At 44.4% G+C, this 20,004-nt stretch overlaps 1 protein-coding gene across 8 annotated transcripts in view; it reads right to left on the bottom strand.

Moving 5' to 3' along the window:
• The window catches only part of LOC139391828 (receptor-type tyrosine-protein phosphatase U-like), a 284,310-nt gene that overhangs the window by 46,734 nt on the left and 217,572 nt on the right, over positions 1 to 20,004 (bottom strand). For 4 of the 8 annotated variants that reach the window (XM_071139407.1, XM_071139410.1, XM_071139404.1 and 1 more), the window contains exons 13-18: positions 19,144 to 19,435; positions 12,514 to 12,550; positions 7,860 to 7,998; positions 5,515 to 5,544; positions 4,870 to 5,030; positions 3,847 to 4,034 (exon numbers count right to left, since the gene is read on the bottom strand). In XM_071139407.1, the coding sequence (XP_070995508.1) occupies positions 3,847 to 4,034; positions 4,870 to 5,030; positions 5,515 to 5,544; positions 7,860 to 7,998; positions 12,514 to 12,550; positions 19,144 to 19,435 (847 nt within the window). The remainder of the gene's footprint in view (positions 1 to 3,846; positions 4,035 to 4,869; positions 5,031 to 5,514; positions 5,545 to 7,859; positions 7,999 to 12,513; positions 12,551 to 19,143; positions 19,436 to 20,004) is intronic. The other 4 variants (XM_071139408.1, XM_071139411.1, XM_071139405.1 and 1 more) reach the window with 2 other exon arrangements.

The following is a 20,004-nucleotide window of genomic DNA, read 5'->3' as shown; positions in this document are numbered from 1 at the left end:
ATAATACAAAAATCCCCATCAAAATTCATCCGTTTAATTAATCTAGAGATATCTGGGTTTTTGCATTAGATGTGTCTCAATCTACCGCATCCGCCATGAAAGTTGGCAGAGTTGGAGCAGTGTTTGTCAGACCACGAGACATCCCGAAAATCTGTCTTCTATCACGAAAATGTCTGTAGCGTCTGAACGGTTGGACCTATGATTCTAAGCAGGCATATGGCAATGTTTCAATATGGTCATACTATGGATCATTTGGTTTTGAATTTTAGGACCCCTTTAGATATAAAAAACTATATTTAAAAAATGATTTGAGAAAATGTTGAATTTGGCCTTTACTACCATAGCCCAAAGAAATGCATTGAATAACACATTCATAAATGGCAAAAAAGACAGTCAAGTGTATCATAAGAAACCAGGTTTTGAAGTGTTTGTCGTGTCTCAATCTACCGCATCCGCTGATATTGCACTTCTGCATCTGCCGTGAAAGATGGCAGAGTTGGAGAGATTTTTGACAGACCGTGAGATACCCCGAAAATCACTCTTCTCACAAACACGATGGTGGTCTCTGTTTTTCTCTACGACCCCCACAAGTGTCAGTCTATGTGCCAACTTCTGTTTGTAGCCTCCGAACCATTTGGAATACAAACTAATGTGACATTACTGTGGAAAGTGGAGATTCTTATGAACATATCTTCACAATTGTCATAGGACTCTTCTGAATGTAACCAGTACCGGTTGAATTTATTTTTATGAGGATGAAGGTCGTTTTGTGCCTGCCCAAAAAAGGGGTTAAATACAGTATGTGTAAAACAAAACAATATATTTCCTGAGATTTCGTATATCTACTAGATATAGGAAAACATATCAAAACCTTGTTTCTTATGATACATTTTTTGACTGAATGATCCACAGTATGATCCACAGTGTTATATGTCAGCTTGTATCAAAAATACAAACAAGATCTTTAGTATACTTGTACGGATGTGAGACCATGGACATACAGTACCAGTCAACGAATTCAAGGGTTTTTCTTTATTTTGACTATTTTCTACATTGTAGAATAATAGTGAAGACATCAAAACTATGAAATAACACATGTGTAATCATGTAGTAACCAAAAAAGTGTTAAACAAATCAAAATATATTTCATATTTGAATTCTGAATTAGGTACCCTTCGACTTGATGACAACTTTGCACACCCTTGGCATTCTCTCAACCAGCTTCACAAGGAATGCTTTTCCAATAGTCTTGAAGGAGTTCCCACATATGCTGAGCACTTGTTGGCTGCTTTTCCTTCACTCTGCGGTCCAACTCATCCCAAACCATCTCAATTGGGATGAGGTCGGGTGATTATGGAGGCCAGGTCATCTGATGCAGCACTCCATCACTCTCCTTGGTGAAATATTTTTGATTTGGTTACTACATTATTCACTTTTTTGGTTACTACATGATTCCATATGTGTTATTTCATAATGTTGATGTCTTCACTATTATTCTACAATGTCGAAAATTGTAAAAAAAAATAAATAAATAAAACATCTACTAGCTCGAAAAGAATTTCTACTGGGCTTGACATGTGAAGGCATCAACTCAAGTACTGCTCGAGAAGTTGTGACTCACAGGAGCTTGGAATGAACAGCCAATCATATTGCTGAAATACAAAGAGCATAACATTTCCGCATGTAGTCTTCAATTGTAGACTGCAACAGAGCACTGGAATTCAAAAACGTGCTGAAAATCATTTTTACCGGTCCCGGGCCAGTGTTAATGTCAGACCCTGCACACACAATGCAAAAAATGAATGAGCCAGAAAACAATAGGCTAAGTGGATTTCAACTCATCATTACCACATTATACGGGACGTGCAAAGTCCTGCAGTGTAAAGAAATTTGACTGCAACAACAGTGCACGCAACACACATACACCCAGGTTCCAAGAGGCAGGACAGCAGTATTTCCCGGGCCTAACTCCCTTTGTAACTGACAGGCGCTTGTCCTATCAATTATTATAAATTTATTTTGCCTTCATTTAACTAGGTAAGTCAGTTAAGAACAAATTCTTATTTTGAATGACGGCCTAGGAACAGTGGGTTAACTGCCTGTTCAGGGGCAGAACGACAGATTAGCACCTTGTCAGCTCGGGGGTTTGAACTTGCAACCTTCCGGTTAATAGTCCAACGCTCTAACCACTACCCTGCCGCCTCAATAGATCGCTAAAAGATGCATATCATTCATTCTAGTGGGCGAGGGCTATGCAGGCGTTTTTCTGGCTAGCGAATTGAAAAGTACCATCGTTAATTTAAGTGGAAAAAGTATTAGGCTGAAAATGAGTCTAATCAGGTGTATGGCCGACAGCCGGCACTAGTGGAAAACACTTTACAATGGCGGCGGTAGCGTCCATGTTGTGGCACGTTCACGCGTTCCAACGCTAAGTCAGGCTTATCTCCTGGCTGCTTTACCGGGCACATCCAGGCGCTCCAAACCTGGCACACTAAGACCCTCATCAGCTCCGGCCCAATTGCAGCTTGGGGCGGCCGTCCACCTACAGCGCAGGGACAGGGGCAGCATGCTGATCAGAGGATTACACCTGCACCGCGCTCCTACACAGGTAATACCATACCTAATCCTGTTTAGAGAAGACATGATGCCTCTCTCATTCTTCTTTTCTCTCCTTCCCTCTTTCCATTTCACTTTTCTTCTCACTCACCTTACAGCAGAGCGTGACTAACATTGAACCAGCCCATAGACAGACTTTTTTGCACGCCTATATCATGCATCAGGGTCTCAGCTGCTGATTGTCAGAAGGAAATTCTCTTTGTTTCAATCAATGTTCTTTATCTCCCCTGAAGCCCCGAGGAATGATGTCTGAAGCCCCGTTGAAATGATGTCAACTGGTTCTAATCCAGTGATGAATATAAATCATTGTTGTAATCTGGTTTGTAATGACATCACTTCAACCAGTTTTGCCTGCTGGGCAGAAGCCCCGAGGAGGATTGGATCTAACCTGACAGTCTAACCAGTTGGTTGTAATCTGGTTATGGCTATCTGACTTCAGCCTTGTTCTATCTGAGCCAGTCTTGAAGCCCAGTAGTGCCATTTATAAACTCCCACAGTCCTTTGCGGCATGCCTGATCAATGGCCGCCTCAGCAGCCCAGTGGGAAATAAGGGTTATGAAGTCCTACAGCCATTCTCACACTGATACATACATCACACGCACACACAAACACACACACACCAGTCTCCCACGGATCTTTCCTTCATCTCCTTTATTTCTCCAGGCGACAGACTGGACTAAGGGAGCAAGACGGGAGGAGAGGGAAAGCGATGGAGGAGTGAAAAAGCAACCATGGTATTGATTTCAGAAGGGGGAATTTGTTGGGCCCTCAGGGGGTTACTGAATCGAAAAGCGCATCTGGAATCCTGGAGGTTTGGATTCAGGTAAAAATAAAAGCTAAATGTTACTGGGTGAATAGAGGGATTTTGAAGTAAATCACAAAGAGAACAATAAAAACAATTTGAAAGCCATTTAATTAATATACTCTTGGTAAAAATACAAATAGATCTGAAAGAGATATGAGAAGAATGAAATAGCTTTACATTGAGAGATGGTATAAAACAGCCACTATAGGTTTATATTGAATGCTGCTTATTAAAATAAACCTCCAGCAGCAGCCTACTGAACACACAAGCCATTGGGACTCAGAGATGAGAAATGATATTAAAATGCCTTCTGTCTCCAAAATTACATCATTGAATCCCAAAGGATGCTACATCTTCATTCTTTACTCTCTCTCTCTCTCCCCCCTTCCCAGACCCCTCCATCACTCTCCATCCCTCTCTCTCACCTCATACTCCTGCTTGAAGCCGTATCCCTCCCCAGTCTTCATCTGGTTGATGTGTTGGAGGAGGTCTGCCACCCTGACCGCGGGGTGAAGTTGACCCGTGTGGTACGGAGAGCTCTTCCTACGACAGTGGCGTCGAGGGGAACCACCCAACAGGCTGCTGGACTCGTTCACTGAACTCCTCTGTTCGTCTAGAGGAGACATACACATGCATTAACACGGCACGCACGCAAGACACACAAACACACAAAGATGGATACCCAGACATATACACAAAGACGGACGCAAATGTACATACACACGTGTTAACCATTACACAAAATAACATATGTTATATAAGTGCCAGTATATGCTATTCTATTCAAGTGTGGGCCTCAGTGAATGACTGAAGGTCAACCTCCAACTGCTCAACACAACACTAAACTGACACTCTGCTCAGCCCGTCAGGCAGCTCAAGGAAAAGCATGTATCTCTATGGAGACATATTGTATGTATGGAGGAGATTGACTGGCACGACAGAATATTTCAATCGTTAGAGAAGAGACAGACCGAGAGAGAGAGAGAAAGAGGAGGACGGATATTCACAGAGAAGCAAACACAGCTAGAAAGTCTGAGAAACTGAAGATGGTACTTTATCTTAGCAGTGTGTGTATACAGGGCACAGAGGGAACAGGCTGTAGCCTAGAGAGTGTACTTGAAAGTGTGTATATACTAGGTGGCATAGAGTCTACACACTAGTGTACTTGACAGTGTGTGTATAGAGGGCACAGATTGTAGCCTAGCTAGTGTACTTGTAGCAGGGTATATTCTGTGGTGCAGGGAGTAGAGCACCTGTCTCTGCACAGCTGGAACATTGTATTTACCCCTCCTTCAGCTCTTTCTTTATTTATGTCTGTCTGTCTGTCTGTCTGTCTGTCTGTCTGTCTGTCTGTCTGAGTAGGAGGCACAGGGTTAGCCTACAGACTAATATACTATCAGCTGTACTCTCTCTCAGGGCTCATGGTGTTCTTGATTCTTGGTTCTTACTCCGTGTGTTGCAGGTATGGGCGTCCATGAAGGAGTTAGCGGTGCGCTCGTCCTGCTGCAAGGTGCTCTGCTCTGTCATGCTGCAGTCCAAAGAACCTAGCTTCCTGGTCTTCTCCTGACGGTACGACATGGCTGCCTTGTTCAGCGCTACCTTCTTCCTGCTGCGGAGAGGAGAAGAGAGGAGGAGAGAGGGGGAGAGGAGAAGAGAGGAGGAGAGAGGGGGAGAAGAGAAGAGAGGAGGAGAGGGAATATAAAAAGGAGGGAAGAATAAGAGAGAGATCGAAATAAGGAGACAGCAAGGAGATGGGGAAACGAGTGGAGGGGGAGTTGAGGTCAAGGAGAGGGAAATGAGTAGGAGGGGGGTTGAGGTCAAGGAGATGAGATTGGAAGGAAGGAAAAACATAAGGGATTGAGTCGAGGAGAGGGAGATAAAGGACGATTTTGTGATAGTAGCAGGAGGCCCAGAGAGAGCGAGAGTGTGAGAGAGAGAGGGAGAGAGGAGAGACATGAGAGGTATATAGGGGATGAGGTGGAGGAGATGCTTATCTCCTATGAGTGTCATCTTCCAGGGCTACAGAGGGAAAGCAGGTGAAGATCGCGCCAGAATGAAAGGGTGGAGGGAGAGACTAGGGAGGAGTCACTTACGGGTAGTAAGAGTAAGAATAGAAGTCCCTTCTGATTAGCATGGAGAAAGGAGGAGAGGATAGATGAGGAGAGAGAGAGAGAAGAGAAAGAAAACAGAGGTGAAAGGAGGAGCCATGGTTAGTGAGGTGGCCTTCAGCAAGGCAAAATAAAAATGTCCATTATTAAATGTTGAAATGTACAGGTAATTGCCAAAATAATGGAAACGCTTGAGTGAAATGGAAAAATGGAAATGCTTGAGGGATATAAAGTATATTGAAAGAAGGTGCTTCCACACAGGTATGATTCCTGAGTAAATTAAACAATTAACTTCCCATAATGCTTGGGGTCATGTTTAAAAATGCTGGGCAGGGCCATTATTTTGGCTAACATGACTAATTCCCCAGCTATAGGTTGACAATGCCCCCATCCACAGAGCACGAGTGGTCACTGAATGGTTTGATGAGCATGAAAATGATGTAAACATACCATGGCCGTCTCAGTCAACAGATCTCAAACCAATTGAACACAATGACAGATTCTGGAGTGGCGCCTGAGACCGCGTTTTCCACAAGCATCAACAAAACACCAAATGATGGAATTTGTCGTGGAAGAATGGTGTCACATCCCTCCAATAGAGTTCCAGTTGCTTGCAGAATCTATGCCAAGGTGCATTGAAGCTGCTCTGACTCGTGGTGGCCCAACGGCCTATAAGATGTTTATGTTGGTGTTTCCTTTATTTTGGCAGTTACCTGTATATGAATGGTGGAAAGGCAAGCGACCATGGAGTAGCAGATAACATGTAGTACAACTGTGTGGTGTGATTCCAGGGCAACAACCTCTCCCTCAATGTGAGCAAGACAAAGGAGCTGATCGTGGACTACAGGAAAAAGCAGGCCGAATATACCCCCATTAACATTGACAAGGCTGTAGTGGAGCGGGTCGAGAGTTTCAAGGTTCAAACTCATCACCAACGAACTATCATGGTCCAAACACACCAAGACAGTCGTGAAGAGGGCACGACAACACCTTTTTCCCCTCAGGAGACTGAAAAGATTTGGCATGGGTCCCCAGATCCTCAAAATTATCTAGAGCTGCACCATCGAGAGCATTCTGACTGGTTGCATCACAGCCTGGTATGGCAACTGCTCGGCATCTGACCGTAAGGCTCTACAAAGGGTAGTGCGTACAGCCCAGTACATCACTGGGGCCAAGCTTCCTGCCATCCAGGACCTATATACTAGGCGGTGTCAGAGGGCAGCCCCAAAAATTGTCAGAGACTCCAGTCACTAGAGTCATAGACTGTTTTCTCTGCTACCGCACGACAAGCGGTTCCGGAGAGCCAAGTCTAGGACCAAAAGGCTCCTTAACAGCTTCTACCCCTAAGCCATAATACTGCTGAACAATTAATCCAATGGCCACTGGACTATTTATATTGTTGATTAAGGGCTTGTAAGTAAGCATTTCACAGTAAAGTCTACACTTGTTGTATTCAGCTCATGTGACAAATAAAGTTTGATTTAATTTGACATTGACTGGGTTCCTAGCTAAATAGATTGATTCATATGCCAGGGAGCACAGGTACACATACAGCTGTCAACCAAGGTACAGTTAGCTCCACGTTCTACTAGTGGTTGGTTGGCTGGTTGCCATTGTGTTTACATAATCAACCATTTTCGGTCACTATGACTCTTCTCCTAGTGACTGCTTCTCTGACGTGCATCCCAGCTCCACTCCCTTCATCATGCAAAAACCTGAGGTGGTAATTCTATCGGAAAGGCAACAACCTTCCTCTCCAATGAATGGCTCAACCACAGGCACTGTGTTCACTGTGCACTACACACCAACCTAGATGCTGCTATTATATCTGCTTTGACTTGAAAGAGCAATGGGATATCGTGGCCCTTGATGAAATACTGCACACTGAGTGTTGCTCTGCTAATATAACGGTAGAGGAAAAGGTGAGAGGAGGAATAAAGGAGGAGAGGAGAGTACAGTACTGCCAAACAGTATTTCCTGGTGGAACTTGGCCAATGATGCTGGAGTGTATAGAGTTTCTGGGATAGGTGTGCTGCAGCCAAAAAATATATATATTTATACCGGAAAAAGTTTGGCAACTATAACTGCACCATGTTTCACGAATAATACCGTGCCATGTGTGCAGTTTTGGAAGTAATATACTCCCCATTACCTGCCTAATTCCTAATTGAATGGAGTTGGACTAAGCCTGCCAAGAGGTGATAGAGAAATTCCTTCCCTAATAGGATGCATTTAGTCACAGGCAGCTCTCTGGACAACCTCATGATCAGAATCACCGTTACACACACACACACCCCTCCACTCACCCATACCCCTACCCCTCCACTTACCCCTTCTTGACGACGATGACGATGGCCCCCAGCAGCAGAATAAGGACCACCAGTCCCCCAGCACAGGCCCCCAAGATCAGACCCATGTCCTCTGCATGTTGGGACACCTCCAGGGTCCTCTTATGGTCCTTACAGGCACCTACAGGGGAGAGGCAACACTGTGTTAGCCTGCTGAACTAAAGCCAGCTGAACAGACCCCTTTTATGGTCCTTACAGGCAGCTACAAAGGAGAGACAAGTTAGAGTGATAGTCTTCTGTATACCACAAGACTGTATTAGGGAGGGAGTGGGGGATATGGAGAGAGGGGAAGGGAGGGAGGGAGGGAGCGAGCGAGAGAGATGAAGAGATAATGCATGGTAGTGAAGTGCAGCTCTGCCTTTGTCCCTGACTATGTTCCATAATAGGTAACAGGCTTGGATAAGGAAGAAGATTTTAAGCCGCTAACTAACCAGCGACAGTTGGTGCAGCCAGGGTGGAAAGCTGGACAGACTTGGCCTACATGTTTAGAAAACACACCAATTACCTCAGCTAATAGCTAGCTGGAAGTTCATTGAGTCAACCATTTTCTATGCACATACTGTGGGGCAAAAAAGTATTTAGTCAGCCACCAATTGTGCAAGTTCTCCCACTTAAAAAGATGAGAGAGGCCTGTAATTTTCATCATAGGTACACTTCAACTATGACAGACAAAATGAGAAAAAAATCCAGAAAATCACATTGTAGGATTTTTAATGAATTTATTTGCAAATTATGGTGGAAAATAAGTATTTGGTCACCTACAAACAAGCAAGATTTCTGGCTCTCACAGACCTGTAACTTCTTCTTTAAGAGGCTCCTCTCTCCTCCACTCGTTACCTGTATTAATGGCACCTGTTTGAACTTGTTATCAGTATAAAAGACACCTGTCCACAACCTCAAACAGTCACACTCCAAACTCCACTATGGCCAAGACCAAAGAGCTGTCAAAGGACACCAGAAACAAAATTGTAGACCTGCACCAGGCTGGGAAGACTGAATCTGCAATAGGTAAGCAGCTTGGTTTGAAGAAATCAACTGTGGGAGCAATTATTAGGAAATGGAAGACATACAAGACCACTGATAATCTCCCTCGATCTGGGGCTCCACGCAAGATCTCACCCCGTGGGGTCGAAATGATCACAAGAACGGTGAGCAAAAATCCCAGAACCACACGGGGGGATCTAGTGAATGACCTGCAGAGAGCTGGGACCAAAGTAACAAAGCCTACCATCAGTAACACACTACGCCGCCAGGGACTCAAATCCTGCAGTGCCAGGCGTGTCCCCCTGCTTAAGCCAGTACATGTCCAGGCCCGTCTGAAGTTTGCTAGAGAGCATTTGGATGATCCAGAAGAAGATTGGGAGAATGTCATATGGTCAGATGAAACCAAAATATAACTTTTTGGTAAAAACTCAACTCGTCGTGTTTGGAGGACAAAGAATGCTGAGTTGCATCCAAAGAACACCATACCTACTGTGAAGCATGGGGGTGGAAACGTCATGTCGGGCTGTTTTTTTGCAAAGGGACCAGGACAACTGATCCGTGTAAAGGAAAGAATGAATGTGGCCATGTATCGTGAGATTTTGAGTGAAAACCTCCTTCAATCAGCAAGGGCATTGAAGATGAAACGCTGACTGGGTCTTTCAGCATGACAATGATCCCAAACACACCGCCCGGGCAACGAAGGAGTGGCTTCGTAAGAAGCATTTCAAGGTCCTGGAGTGGCCTAGCCAGTCTCCAGGTCTCAACCCCATAGAAAATCTTTGGAGGGAGTTGAAAGTCCGTGTTGCCCAGCAACAGCCCCAAAACATCACTGCTCTAGAGGAGATCTGCATGGAGGAATGGGCCAAAATACCAGCAACAGTGTGTGAAAACGTTTGAACTCTGTCATTGCCAACAAAGGGTATATAACAAAGTATTGAGATAAACTTTTGTTATTGACCAAATACTTATTTTCTACCATAATTTGCAAATAAATTCATAAAACATCCTACAATGTGATTTTCTGGATTTTCTTTAGTTGAAGTGTACCCATGATTAAAATTACAGGCCTCTCTCATCTTTTGCACAATAACTTTTGCTCATAACTTGAACAATTGGTGGCTGACTAAATACTTTTTTGCCCCACTATGTCATAGTCTCACAGTGTTCATTGTGTCTCTACATTTCCATCAGAGCTATAACAGCATGACATCTCTCTCATGGTGAATTTAGAGCTTCCGTGGTGTCATTTTCCAGAAATGTTTATTGACCGACTAGAGAAAGAATTGGTTGAGAATTATAATCCTGTACACCTGCAGGCACACGCTTAATTAAAAGTATTCTCTCTGATGGGTAAACAAAAAGGAAAGTGAATGAAATGGTCTATCACTGGAGGCACAAAGCCAAAACCAATGAGCTACCTATTTTCACCATCCGTCCTTCTATCCTTTCAGCTGGATGTGGTCCTTTCTCCGTCAGCTCACTTACCATTTAAAAAATCTCTCTTTTGCCATCTCTCTCTCGTTTGCCATCTCTCTCTCTCTCTCTCTCTCTCTCTGTTTTGCTCACTCTCTCTCAATCCCTTTCTACCAGTTAGCTACAGCACAACCAATTTGAATAGCATCCATGTTTTCTTCTCTCCCTCCCACTAAGGCATAATATTTTGTCGGCATGGTGGGTAATTTTGCCTGAGCCTTAAAAGCCTGTTCAGGAAAACAGAGTGTGGCCTGCTGAAATCTGGATTGCAGATGATTGTAGCTCTGCTAGCTAGCTGGCTCTCTCTGCAGTCTCCAAGTCCACTTTACTAATGTGTGTGTGAATCACTGTGTTCTTATTGACTCCTGCTGTAGGAAGCACGTTTTCATGCAAAAGTTTACACCACTAAAACTTTCTGCATGGAGGAAAGGTGGAGGGAGAGACAGAGAGAGTAAGAGGAGAGAGAATCTATGAGAGAATGTGAGTGAGAAAAAAAGATTAGGATGGTGGGAGGAGGAACGAAAGGTGGTGGGACGGACAGGACATACATTTTATCTTCATCTGCCAGTGTTAGTATGTCATTAATCAGATATTGTGCTGGTGTCAGCCCGGAACACCTGAGGTGTGACACTAGTCTTCTAAAGACATCAGCATGCATCAATTTGGCTGGCGCCTAGCCTCCTTGGCTAGCTGAACCGAACGAGTGTGCTTGCGCACTCCCTTCAATGGCCTTCGCTTCAAAAACTAGAAAAAAGCAGCAATAGTACTGTTTGTCCATTTTGAGACGCCGTCGCCAGCATACACTTCCTCAACATGTCAATAATTGTAACGGTTTTGCCTTAAGCGGCCCGTCTCTTTCCCCATCGGTCTCCCTGCTTCACACTTGACATGAGCTCTATCCTTTCATTACGCAGTCACAGAGAGAGAGTGAAAGAGAGAGGGAGAGAGGGGGAGTGAAAGGGAGAGGGAGAGAGGGGGGAGTGAAAGAGAGAGAGAGCGAGGGGGGAGTGAAAGAGAGAGAGAGAGGGGGGTGAAAGAGGGAGACGGGGGAGTGAAAGAGAGAGAGAGGGGGGTGAAAGAGGGAGAGAGGGGGAGTGAAAGGGAGAGGGAGAGAGGGGGGAGTGAAAGAGAGAGAGCGAGGGGGGAGTGAAAGAGAGAGAGTGGGGGGTGAAAGAGGGAGAGAGGGGGAGTGAAAGGGAGAGGGAGAGAGGGGGGAGTGAAAGAGAGAAAGGGGGGGTGAAAGAGGGAGACGGGGGAGTGAAAGAGAGAGGGGAAAATAAATGTGTGAGAGGAACATGTTATATGTGTGCATGTGTGTGGGCGTGTTAGAGAGAGATAAAGAAAGGTTGTATAATGAGAGAGTGAGAGAAGAAGCTTGAGGCGGACAGACAGACAATAAGACAAGCAAAGACAGAACGAGAGTGTGCGTGTGTGTGTGTGTGTGTGTGTGTGTGTGTGTGTGTGTGTGTGTGTGTGTGTGTGTGTGTGTGTGTGTGTGTGTGTAAAAAATAAAGAATGCCAGAGTACCCTGCCTCCTGAACCTCTCTTTCCCACCACCACAGAAACTGGAACAGCACCAATCTCTCCTCTCTCCCTTCCTCCTTCCACCATGCCACCTTGTCACCGCCACGTACCAAATTAAGGGTATTATAAATATGCTTCTGAGAACCATCCTCTGAACACACACACAGATCCTCTGTCCTGATGGGGTGTAGTGCCAGCAGACAATGGCGAAGAGAGACTCTTTGATGTCAGGACGCTTCAAATAACAGAGTGCAGGGAGAGAGAGAGAGAGAGAGTAGGGAGAGGAAGGAATCCAATTTCTACAGGGCTTCCTTCTCTAGTGTGCTCTTGATGTCAGGATGCATCAAATAACAGAAAGAATGCTGGAAGAGAGAAAGAAGGGAGAAGAAGGAATCTAATTTCTACAGGGTCTCTCCCCCCCCCCCTCTCTCTCTCTCTCACCCTCTCCCCCCACTCTCTCTCTCCCCCCTCTCTCGCTCTCTCCCCTCTCTCTCTCGCTCTCTCTCAGCTTCATCTTTCAAAACGCATCAGAGTGTCTGTGAAACATCATGAAGCACAGAACATGTAAACACTGCTTTGCCAGAAAGCATTCTTATGTAGTCTATTTCTCAAAGCCTCTCAATGGTGAAGATAGAAGGGAACGATCTGAATGTACCTTTACGGGCAATCCGGATGCAGTTCATTCTCGTCTCCTGAAACAAGAATGGGAGGTTCATTAGCATGGGATAACCACAAGAAAGAATAAAACACATCAAACACCTATTTATAAGCATAGAACAGGTGTCAGAGCGTGTGTGTATCTGTGTGTGTCTTAGTCACCGAGTCCACCTCTGTGTGGTAAAGTGCAAACTAGCTAATTAAAAAACTCAGTCAGGGAAGAAAGCAGATGACATCTAATTTTAAATGTGATTGTGAGTGACCTGTCCTCTGTTCTCATCAAAAACATCCGGACCCCTGGCCCACCCAACCCATTACACACATGCCCCCCTCCTAACCCTCCACCTAGCTAGCCCATCACAGCGATACCAGAGACACATTGTCAAATTAAGATTAGCACATGCTAAATCAGGTTTTATACAAGGGGGGCAATTATGCTAATCTAATCGGAGCTCTGATATTGGAGTCAGAACCCTTTCACCTCAGCGCCTGCGAAATTGCCTATTTTAATTGAAAACCTGTTCTGGGTGGATCTGTATCCACCCACCTCTTAGTCAGTTGTATTTACCCACAATTCACAGGTTATTACAGCCCCACCTGCTGATATATCATGTGTCATCTTGTCCTCTGTCAAGGTTGACCTGACTCTGAGACAGCCCCTTTTGGCATTAAAACAGAGTGGATCCAAAATGGCACCCTATTCCATACATAGTACACTGCTTATGACCCTGGTCAAAATAGAATGTTGGACTTAGCCATAGTATCCTACTGACTGCTGATGACACCTCCCTGCCTGCTATGTTCTGATGTTATTTATAGAATGATCCTCAGATATGATGCCAATATTTCTAGCCGATATCACAGGTTGAGTGACAGGTAGCTGGTAGCAGAAGATGATTACGGTTGATAACTACATTGACAGGAAATTAACCAGCAGATCCGATAGTGGACAGAAGCATTTCAAGAAGCGGCAGCTGACTACGCTGTTTAATATCTTTAATATTGCATCAATAGAGAATTGGGAAAAGGGTCAAAAGATTTGTATCAAAACTATTTAGTAGTTTTTTGCAAGGTTGGTCTGGAAATTCTGTCAAAATATGTGTGACGGACACAGCAAAAGACACTGACAGATTATATACACTCCGTGGCCAGTTTATTCGGTACACCCATCTAGTACCGGGTCGAACCCCCCTTTGCCTTCAGAACATACTGAATTCTCTGGGGCATGTTGCTAAAATAATATCAATGTGCAAAGGAAAACGTCCTCACACCAGTACACCACCGCCACCAGCCTGTACACAAGGCAGGATGGGGCCATGGACTCATGCTGCTTGGCCAAATCCTGACTCTGCCGTCAGCATGACGCAACAGGAACCGGGAATCGTCGGACCAGGCAATGGTTTTCCGCTCCTCAATTGTCCAGTGTTGGGGATGGCATGCCCACTGGAGCCGCTTCTTCTTGTTTGTAGCTGATAGGAGTGGAACCTGCTTTGGTGCTCTGCGTTGTGCGTTCAGAGATGCCTTTCTGCACACCACTGTTGTACTGTGCCGTTATTTGCCTGTTTGTAGCCCGCCTGCTGGCTTGCACATTCTTGCACACACCGATAAATCCATGATGATTTAGAATTTCAATAAGCATTTTTCTACGGCTGGCCATGTTTTCCACCTGGCTACCCATACCCCAGTAAACAGCCCTGCACCCCCACAGCAACTTATCCAAGCCTCCCCATTTCTCCTTCACCCAAATCCAGATAGCTAATGTTCTGCAAGAGCTGCAAAATCTGGACCCCTACAAATCAGCCGGGCTAGACAATCTGGACCCTCTCTTTCTAAAATTATCCGCCGAAATTGTTGCAACCCCTATTACTAGCCTGTTCTACCTCTCTTTCGTATCGTCTGAGATCCCCAAAGACTGGAAAGCTGACACTCTAGACCCAAACTGCTACAGACCTATATCTTTCCTACCCTGCCTTTCTAATGTCTTCGAAACACAAGTTAACAAACAGATCACCGACCATTTTGAATCCCACCGTACCTTCTCTGCTATGCAATCTGGTTTTCGAGCTGGTCATGGGTGCACCTCAGCCACGCTCAAGGTCCTAAACGATATCACAACCGCCATCGATAAGAGACAATACTGTGCAGCTGTATTCATCGACCTGGCCAAGGCTTTCGACTCAGTCAATCACCACATTCTTATCGGCAGACTCAACAGCCTTGGTTTCTCAAATGACTGCTTCGCCTGGTTAACCAACTACTTCTCTGATAGAGTTCAGTGTGTCAAATCGGAGGGCTGTTGTCCGGACCTCTGGCAATCTCTATGGGGGTTACCACAGGTTTCAATCCTCGGGCCGACTCTCTTCTCTGTATACATCAATGATGTCGCTCTTGCTGCTGGTGATTCTTTGATCCACCTCTACGCAGACGACACCATTCTGAATACTTCTGGCCCTTCTTTGGACACTGTGTTAACTAACCTCCAGAAGAGCTTCAATGCCATACAACTCTCCTTCCATTGCCTCCAAATGCTCTTAACTGCAAGTAAAACTAAATGCATGCTCTTCAACCAATCGCTGCCCGCAAATGCCCGCCTGTCCAGGTTTTTGGATTTAAAAATAATCTTTATGGAACAAAAGGAACATTTATTGTGTAACTGGGAGTCTCGTGAGTGCAAACATCCAAAGATCATCAAAGGCAAGCGATTCCCTTTATTGCTTTTCTGACTTTCGTGACCAATCTACTTTGCTGCTAGCTGTTTGTAATGTTTTGTCTGCTGAGAGAGATGTCCTAACATAAACGCTTGAATACCTTCCCACGAAAAGCTTTTTTGAAATCTGACACACCAGGTGGATTAACAACAAGCTAAGCTGTGTTTTGCTATATTGCACTTGTGATTTCAAGAAAATTAAATATATTTAGTAAATTAATTTGAATTTGGCGCTCTGCAATTCAGTGGATGTTGACGAAAATGATCCCGCTGACGGGATGGGTGTGCCAAGAAGTTAACCTCTTGGAACTCCCCATACCGGATCCGGTATCAGGAATACAGACTCAAGCTCATTACCATAACGCAACGTTAACTATTCATGAAAATCGCAAATGAAATGAAATAAATATGCCATCTCGCAAGCTTAGCCTTTTGTAAACAAAACTGTCATCTCAGATTTTCAAAATATGCTTCTCAACCATAGGAAAACAATAATTTGTGTAACAGTAGCTAGCAAACAAAGGATTTAGCGTTAGCATTAGCGTTAGCATCCAGCACGCAACATTTCAACAAAAACATAAAAGCCTTCAAATAAAATCATTTACCTTTGAAGAACTTCTGATGTTTTCAATGAGGATACTCTCAGTTGGATAGCAGATGCTCAGTTTTTCCAAAAAGATTCTTTGTGTATTAGAAATAGCTCCGTTTTATACATCACATTTGGCTACCAAAAAAAAACCGAAAATTCAGTCCTCAAAACGCGAACTTTTTTCCAAATTAACTCCATAATATCGACTGAAAACATGGCAAACGTTGTTTAGAATCAATCATCAAGGTGTTTTTCACATATCTCTTCATTGATACATCGTTCTTGGACACATGCTTTCTCCCCTGAATCAAATGGTAAAGTGGAAGCAGCTGGCAATTGCGCACCGAATTCGACGCAGGACACCAGGCGGACACTTGGAAAATGTAGTCTCTTATGGTCAATCTTCCAATGATATGCCTACAAATACGTCACAATGCTGCTAAGACCTTGGGCGAACGACAGAAAGTGTAGGCTCATTCCTTGCGCAATCACAGCCATATAAGGAGACAATGGAAAACAGAGCTTCAGAAATTCTGCTAATTCCTGGGTGATGCATCATCTTGGTTTCGCCTGTAGAATGAGTTCTGGGGTACTTACAGACAAAATCTTTGCAGATTCTGAAACTTCAGAGTGTTTTCTTTCCAAAACGGTCAAGAATATGCATAGTCGAGCATCTTTTCGTGACAAAATATCGCGCTTAAAACGGGAACGTTTTTTATCCAAAAATGAAATAGCGCCCCCAGAGATCCAAGAGGTTAAGCATCTCCAATCAAAAATTAAATCTAGAATCGGCTTCCTGTTTCGCAAGAAAGCATCCTTCACTCATGCTGCCAAACATACCCTTGTAAAACTGACTATCCTACCGATCCTAGACTTTGGCGATGTCATTTACAAAATAGCCTCCAACACTCAGCAAATTGGATGCAGTCTATCACAGTGCCATCTGTTTTGTCACCAAAGCCCCATATACTACCCACCACTGTGACCTGTATGCTCTCGTTGGCTAGCCCTCGCTTCATATTCGTCGCCAAACCCACTTGCTCCAGGTCACCTATAAGTCTTTGCTTGGTAAAGCCCCACCTTTTCTCAGCTCACTGGTCACCATAGCAGCACCCACCCGTAGCACGCGCTCCAGCAGGTATATTTCACTGGTCACCCCCAAAGCCAATTCCTAATTTCCTCTCCTTCCAGTTCTCTGCTGCCAATGACTGGAACGAACTGCAAAAATCACTGAAGCTGGAGACTCATATCTCCCTCACTAATTTTAAGCACCAGCTGTCAGAGCAGCTCACAGATCACTGCACCTGTAAATAGCCCATCCAACTACCTCATCTCCATACTGTTATTTTATTTATTTTGCTCCTTTTGCATCCCAGTATCTCTACTTCTGCACATCAATCACTCAAGTGTTTCATTGCTATATTGTAATTATTTCGCCACTATGACCTATTTATTGCTTTACCTCCCTTATCCTACCTCATTTGCACACAGACTTTTTCTATTGTATTATTGACTGTATGTTTGTTTATTCCATGTGTAACTCTGTGCTGTTGTTTGTGTTGCGCTGCTTTGGTTTATCTTGGCCAGTTCGGAGTTGTAAATGAGAACTTGTTCTCAACTAGCCTACCTGGTTAAATAAAGGGGAAATAAAAAATAAAAAATGTAAAGAAATTCTCCTTCGACCTCTCGTCAACGTTTTCGCCCACAGGACTGCCGCTGTCTGGATGTTTATTGTTTGTCGGCCCATTCTCTGTTAACACTACTGTTGTGCGTTTCTGACATACTGGAATCGGCGGGCCTGGCACCTGTGATCATACCACGCTCAAAGTCGCTTAGCTCACTCTTTGCCCATTCTAACATTCAATCAAACAGTAACTGAATGCCTCGATGCCCGTCTGCTTGTTTTATATAGCAAGCCACGGCCACGTGACTCAGTGTCTGTAGGAGTGTGTTTGTGATGTGTGTGTGATGTGTATGTATGTGTGGGTATGTGTCTGAGCACTTCTGTGTTTTATAAAGAACTGATTGCACCAATCTTGCTGTATTTCAAGCTCCAGTAAAGACATCCGTCAAAGCAATTACAGTTCCATTCAGTGGCAGCAGCAGCTCTCAGAGCCATGGTTCTGGAAATCTACAGCTAATTATCCTGAATAATTGTCAAAAAATGATTTGCTTCCCTCTTTTTGCAGAGCCAGCAAATACACACACACACACACACACACACACACACACACACACACACACACACACACCCACACCCACACCCACTCCCACACCGCAAGTCCAGGCTGATTTGAATAGAGAAGTTTTATAAACAGATTGAGATAAAATTGCTCGCAGGGCAGCTGCTTTGTCAGAATGGAATAGAACGGTGGCTAAGCGTGCTCTAAGAGGTAGGTAAACGTACAACTATAATAACACAGTCATAATGACACACACACACACACACACACAGGACGGAGGAGTCATTAGAACTGCAAGCCACTGACGTCAAAGAGTTCAGTATTAGCTTTAATGATCGATAGTTGAGACACACAAGAGATTGAGTCAGAGTGTGATTCAGAAGACAGACACACACTGAGGATAAGTCCTTGACATTACAGCCAAGGGAAGTTAGTCATTCCAGCATTACAACCTATGGAACCTTCTAACCTGTGGTGCTTTTCCCCTACTGAATCCTAGCAACCAGGTAGGAAGCACGTGTTTGACCGGTTCTGCCCTGGGACTCTCTCTGATGCATTTTGACCCAGGCGATTGCAGTACAACGACTGAAGACGCAGTTTCCAAACCGCCTTGGCGCACACCTTTTACTAAACACTTTTTTAAATAAATATGCAGCTACCAGAGTCATATGGTCATATTGTATATATGATGCATGATATCCAACTCTCTGAGAGGCTGAAGCCAGGCAGACCAGACTGTAGTCATTTAGCTCCATATGGGCTTTATGATTGAAACTGCACCTGGCACACTACTTTCTCTTTTTATCTACCTTAAGTCTCATTTCAGTTTCCTCTAGGCAGCAGGCTCAGAGGGGACAGAGAGAGAAAGAAAGAAAGAAAGAAAGAAAGAAAGAAAGAAAGAAAGACAGAGAGACAGAGAGACAGAGAGACAGAGAGAGAGTCCAGAACAGCCTGAGTTTCAGAGCTGAAGTACTTCTCTCCTACAGCTACAGTTTGACCTTCTCAATTCAATAACACTTGATTTGTCCCAAAGGACTGTAGTTTAGCCTGGTCCCCTGATCTGTCCGTGCTGTCTTGCTTACTCCTATGGCATGTTTGACAAAGTCTCCAGACTTGACTCAGACTTTATTGACAGGTCAATAAACTCACCCCTCTGAAGTTGCTTATAGCCTGGAAGAAGACCAGGTAGTTCTTGGAGGGGTCCAGGGGAGTGTTCCAGTAGCCGTTATAGGTGTGGTTGTCCCCTACGGTGAACGGAGTGGCCTCAGGGAGACTGGAGGGGGGAAGCTCAGCCGTGTAGTAGTGGGACTTAGACTGAGCCTCCACCTGGGACGCTGGCACAGGGAAACAGTCTGACCCGCTACCCAGCTCCCTCCTCCTCCTCCTGCTCCTCCTGACCCGCCTGGAACCGTCCTCTTCTACTACCACCACCTGGTACGCACTGCGGGGAGAGGGATGACAGACTGATAGGTGATAACTACGCTGGAAACAAATGGCCCTCTTAAAGGGGAAATCTGCATTAGCTACATCCATTTTTGGACTTGTAAATTAGTTATATAGATTCTTAAAGAATCCAACTTAAAAATGCCTCATGAGCTTTGTTCAACTGTTGTACCCCATCAGAACCCAAAATATAATGTTGTTTTACTCCAATGTTTGTAAACAAAGTAACACTCTATAGCCTCAAAACATGGTTAAGACTTTAATTTTGATATCATGGATGGTCAGTCCTTGCATCCATAGCTCGGCCTATGAATGTGAGAGTGCCAGGCCCATCTCTCAGCTTTATAACGAAACAGTGGTGGGGAGAATACTTTATTGTCGTTTCAACTACGGATTGTCCCTTTAAGGTCACCCTTGTAAAAAAAGTTCTCAAAGACACTTCCTGATTAAATAAAAGGTGGAATAAAATAAGAAACACAAATCAAATAGCAATGACATTTATTCAAAACATTCTTGTTATACAAGTGAATATATTTATCTAGTGGTAGACATGAGTGACAGTTGTGT

The sequence above is a fragment of the Oncorhynchus clarkii genome, chromosome 32 (assembly GCF_045791955.1).
Source record: "Oncorhynchus clarkii lewisi isolate Uvic-CL-2024 chromosome 32, UVic_Ocla_1.0, whole genome shotgun sequence".
NCBI lineage: Eukaryota > Metazoa > Chordata > Actinopteri > Salmoniformes > Salmonidae > Oncorhynchus > Oncorhynchus clarkii.
The sequence above is the reverse complement of the archived record's forward strand: the minus strand, read 5'-3'. Positions and strand labels throughout refer to the sequence as shown.